The 5,282-nt window shown below is 37.7% G+C and overlaps 1 gene segment (V, D, J or C); it reads left to right on the top strand.

Moving 5' to 3' along the window:
* The first annotated feature begins 402 nt into the window (after positions 1–402).
* LOC137872450 (Ig kappa-b4 chain C region-like) lies at positions 403–1,796 on the top strand. The segment is given in 2 exon segments: positions 403–474; positions 1,292–1,796. A coding segment is annotated over 1 exon segment (261 nt).
* The last annotated feature ends 3,486 nt before the right edge of the window (positions 1,797–5,282 follow it).

Here is a 5,282-nt window from a genome sequence, read left to right as displayed (position 1 = left end):
CATTTTCTTCTGGAACGTTTTGTAAAATCTCCCTAATTCACTACAACACAAATCCTCATCACTTTTCGGACGAATTTAAACAAACATATTTTTATTTATTTATCATAATATAAAATAAACTTGAGTTTATGATAATCATTTACATTTGGCAGGATTTGTTGGAGAGTTTTTCTTTAGGAATATCTTGATCAATCATCACTTTGTTTAACTGAAAGACAAGTTAAAATTGCTCATAGATGTTTAACATTTCACAAATATAATATTAAATACATATGTATCATTTGTTAATCAGTTTTAAGTATTTTAACCAGTTATCACATAAACTGGGTAAACTGTGAATGTGTTTGTTGAGTTTGTTTGTGTCAAAGTCAGAGAGCCGTGTCTCTCTACAGTGAGAGGTTTTTGTACGGCGGCTCAATGACTTTGTATCACTGTGGTGGACTTTTGGTGGAGGAACCAGACTGGATGTTGGAAGTAAGTTTTTGCACAATAATACTAAATTAATTATTCTAAAGTAATGTTTTAAATGTAGGTTTTGATGTTTGAAAAAGATGAATATATCTTGTTTTAATCGTACACTTTTAGGATTTATGGTTTTATTTCTACACCTTTATCATGGAGACTAACTCAGAGCAGCTTTACTAAATATTTATTTACTCATTCCTCTCCTACTGAAACTCAAACAGCTTGAAATGTAAAAAAAGATAAATCTTCTACAAATGTTTTAAAAGTTATTTTTTTTACTTCAACCTCAATTAAAACAAGTTCAGAATCAGAATGATTCAAGTATAATTGAACAGAGTGAAGATAAAGATTAGTATTTTAAAATGTGTAAAACCTCTTCATTGTGTCAAATAGTGTTTCAAAATTTGAAAATCTTTGAACAGTTTTTAATGATGACTGACATCCACATGAAGAATGTTTGGTTGTAGTCAGTTCATTTTCTGTACTTGTAAATGTTTCCACTAAATATTTTAAAATAATGTTTAGTTAATGTTTTGGATAATGAAGCTTTTATATTTGACCACATATTGATGTTTTATCTCCAGTGTAGTTTGATGTATTTCAGCTCATTCTGTATGATGATTCTCTCTGTGCTGATATGCATGAGAGGCTTCTTAAAGGGAAGTGAAACAATGTGTGAGTGAGTGACTGGTGGAGCAGAAAGAACATCTGACAGAAACTCCTTAAAGGAGAAAATCAACTCTCTCACAGTAAAGGTGTCCAAGTGTCTGGTGTTTGATTGACAGCTGTGTGGTCCCTGTCCTCTAAGCTGATTGGTGTCTCCTAGGTGATGTCCGTCCCACCCTGACGGTGCTGCCCCCCTCCAGTGAGGAGCTGCAGCAGGGGAAGGCCACGCTCATGTGCCTGGCCAACAAGGGCTTCCCCTCAGACTGGAGTCTGGCCTGGAAGGTGGACGACAGCAGCAGCAGCAGCAGCAGCTGGGAGGAGAGCAGGAGCCCCGGGGTGCTGGAGAAGGACGGCCGCTACAGCTGGAGCAGCACCCTGAGGCTCCCTGCAGACCAGTGGAGGAAGGTGGGCTCTGTGACCTGTGAGGCCACCCAGGGCTCCCAGACTCCTCTCTCAGAGACACTGAGGAGAGACCAGTGTTCCCAGTCCTGACCTGACTCACTGGACTCTGATACTGGTTTCACTCTGATACTCTCAGTCTGTACTCTGTAACTCTCTCTGGTTCTCTTTCTCTCATGACATGTTTGAACATTAACTTCTTCTTGCTTGTGTTGATGGTGTCAACATTTTAAAATAATAAAGATTTCATCATGTGTATTATAAAAGTGGCGTGTCCTTTGTCTTCCTTTCTTTGCTATGTATTGTAAATAACAAAAACGGGTCATATTAATGCTCAAAATTCATAACAGAAACAAGTCCTTTTTGTCTAATTGACTTTTGAATGGAGACCTTGGAAGTTCTTCTATTGTTGTTCTAGTTTAACTATATTCATTAACTTTGGTAACAATACACATGGTAAGAAAATGCCAATGTTAAATCACAAAGCTCTTAATAATGTTTAAGCTTTAAGAAGATCCGTGATTAGATCATGTGTTAATACATTTACCAAGAAATTATAAATATCTGAATTTAAAATCTAAATAACAAGGCTTTTAGCACTAGAAATAAATGCATACTTTTAATAATATACATTATTATTTAGTTCTTACAAACAATAATGATTTAATGAAACAGTACAAATTTACCAAAAGACACAAAAGAGAGATTAGCACAGTGTCTGTCTCCTCCTGTCCGCCTGAAGGATCAACACATGGTCATTTTTGACTGCTTGATGTAAAGGTATTATTCTTTTAAAATAATGAAGACCGATTGATCAGCTGTGTCCATGTATAGTATAAACGTATAACAGCTTTCATATTTCACTGTCTTACATTTCATTTTGGAGGTGATGATTTTAGAAAGAAATACTGCTCAGTGTTGTACTTTGTACTGAATTGTATTATATAATTTGTCGATATCATCTAAGACACTAAAAATGTACTGTAGAATGTAGCCAAAGTGTGATCAAATTCATAACAGTTTGGATAATTCTTTTTGTTAAGAGCTGAAAGTAGTTGTTGTTATTTAGTTCTGGGTTTGAGTCTTCTGGCATTTTCACATTTCAAATTGTAGCATTCTTTTGAAAAGTGTACCTACTTTAATTAATTATTTGTGATAATATTAAAAAGACTATAATGCTATAACAGCTGAGATTATACAGTTGTGGCTCTGACTTTGAGGAAATATATGTATGTGTACAGTATGTTAATGAAACGTCGAGTGTTAATATTTCAGTGCAGCTGTTGAGTCAGATCAGTTCCTCTTCAGCTGAGGAGGTTTTTGTACGACGGTGTATCACTGTGTGAACGAGCTGCTACTCTGCTGACAATAATAATCTCCTGCATCTTCAGTCTGAACTCCACTGATGGTCAGAGTGAAGTCAGTTCCAGATCCACTTCCACTGAAACGATTTGAAACTCCAGACTGACGATTTGTAGCGAGATAAATCAAAAGTTTAGGAGATTCTCCTGATTTCTGAAGGTACCAGTGAAGGTAGCTACTAACACTTGAACTGGTTTTACATCTGATGGAGACAGTCTGTCCTGGAACAACAGACTGAGATCCAGGAGACTGAGTCAGGATGATTTCTCCTGATGAATCTGGAAAACATGAAAAAGAGCAAAAGGGTTATTGAGACAAATCCAGTTTGGAGAAAGATGATCAACATCCAAACAGAAGAGTCTCATTTCTTCAACATGGAGAACAGATGGAAGAAGGTAAATGCTGCTTGTTTCACTGTTTCTCCATCACAGCAGAACATCATTGTGGTGAAGCAAAGTTTTCAGAAGAGAGTCTCACCCTGAACAAGGAGCCCCAGGGTGGTCAGCAGTAGAGTCAGTGACATCATCATTGTGCTGCCGGCGTGTCAGTGTCTCTGAAAGGCCTGGACAGCCACTGATCAACACTGGCCTCTTAACGGCTGGGAGCAGAGAGGCAGGACACATATGCAAACACTCAGAGTCAGTGAAGTGTAGCTGTCCTCAACACATCATCATGTTTCCTCCTCACTGCTGACAGCTTTGATCTACACATTTACATATTTACATGTGGAGGACATTGAATGGTCTGGTAGTGAACTGATCCAGTGACTTGAGGACTGTTCTGTTCCGTCTTTCCAGTTTGGTAATATGGTCTTTTAGGACAGTGATGAGTGATATCAATATTAATGTGGGTTTGACATGTTTATGTGTTTGTAATATGGAGATTTCACCAAGTAAAGCTGTGATGAAGCTTTAAGGAAGGCAGAAGTTGAGGATCTCAGATCGTTTGTTTGAGAAACTCAACCAGAGGTTTTGGAAATGTGGACAGAACCAGAAAACATGGAAGTCATCTTCAGTTCTAGACGGTGGACAGAAGCCTCCTCTCTGCTTTAAGTTTTCAAATGATTCATCCTCAGCGATAGACGTCCTATTAAAGCCGTACGTTATTGTTTGGTATTTTCAATTACTTTAAAAACACAGAGTCAGTGAACTGTAGCTGTCTTCAACACATCATGATGTTTCCTCCTCACTGGCTATTTAAATCATGACACCAATGGTGGGCCATCAGGGCCAGCAAGGCCTTCTCTGCTGGCCTAGACACTGACAGAATTATTTTTCATAAATACACTACATGTATTCTACATATTTTTCCCTTTTAGCTTATTATCTCATTGCATACAGTAGCTGTCTTCCTCAGTTGCGCTGCTTTCAGCACAGCTTGTTTTTAAGTAGAGCTTTTATCCAATCAGATTTCACCTCTATGTTGTCTCTAAGTAAAAAAAATCTGCCCGGAGGCCTTCAGAATTACAAGTGAATCTCTTTGCAGTTCAAGTAAATGGGGACAATATTGTTATCGTCATAGTCTTCAACCAATCACATTTTTAGTTTGACATGTTGGCCGTATTCTTTCACATGCCAGAGCCTTCTAGCTGGCCTACAATTACGTCATCATTAACGTGCGGCTTCATTGATCAGTGGAGTAACGTGACTGTTGTGAAAATAGCTAGCAGGACTTTGTAGTAAAAAGAGTTAAAGTTTAAAGATATGCAAGAAGTTTTTACCTGACATTTTTAACATTTTGCCATGTTTGGCGGTGACAATCCCAAACTCTACTGTCTCTGTCGAGCGGACATTTTCAGCCCTCAAACCAGGGACGTGAGGTCAGGGGAGGTCATCATGACAAGTAAAAAACAAATAATGCTAAAATAAAATAAATATTAATATTTCTCTACTGATCTGTGCTATAAATGTAATTTCTGTATGATTCAAATCATTTCCAGCATTTTTATAATCAAAATCGCTGAATTAGCGCATGTCCTGTTCAAACAGAGGAGACACGTGAGGTGAGGCAGCGACCTCAGATTGCGCAATCCCTCACTATTTGGGTTGAGCGCCTTTTTCTTTCTCATCGTTTGTCACCACTGTAATATTTGTAGACACTTTTATTATATGTCGTTTCTTTCCATAGAATAGGTAATGTATTTCACATATATGTAGAACATATTTAGTGTTGCTGATCTGACATTAAACCGCTGTGAAAAAGCACAGAGGGACAAACAGTACCTCTGCCTCAATGAAGAGGGCGAGTGAGAGTCCACGGGTCGGGTTGATGCTTGTTCTGTCGTTGCTCTTCTTCTACGCTTCTCTTCTTCTTTTTATATTTTGCTTTGACCACAAAAATGTAAGATTCTATATCCAAGCTTAAAATGTCTCAAAAAACAAGGAAATATG

The sequence above is a fragment of the Cebidichthys violaceus genome, unplaced genomic scaffold, assembly GCF_023349555.1.
Source record: "Cebidichthys violaceus isolate CVI_PGR_0920_01 unplaced genomic scaffold, fCebVio1.0.p SCAF_16, whole genome shotgun sequence".
NCBI classification, from domain to species: Eukaryota; Metazoa; Chordata; class Actinopteri; order Perciformes; family Stichaeidae; genus Cebidichthys; species Cebidichthys violaceus.
The sequence above is the reverse complement of the archived record's forward strand: the minus strand, read 5'-3'. Positions and strand labels throughout refer to the sequence as shown.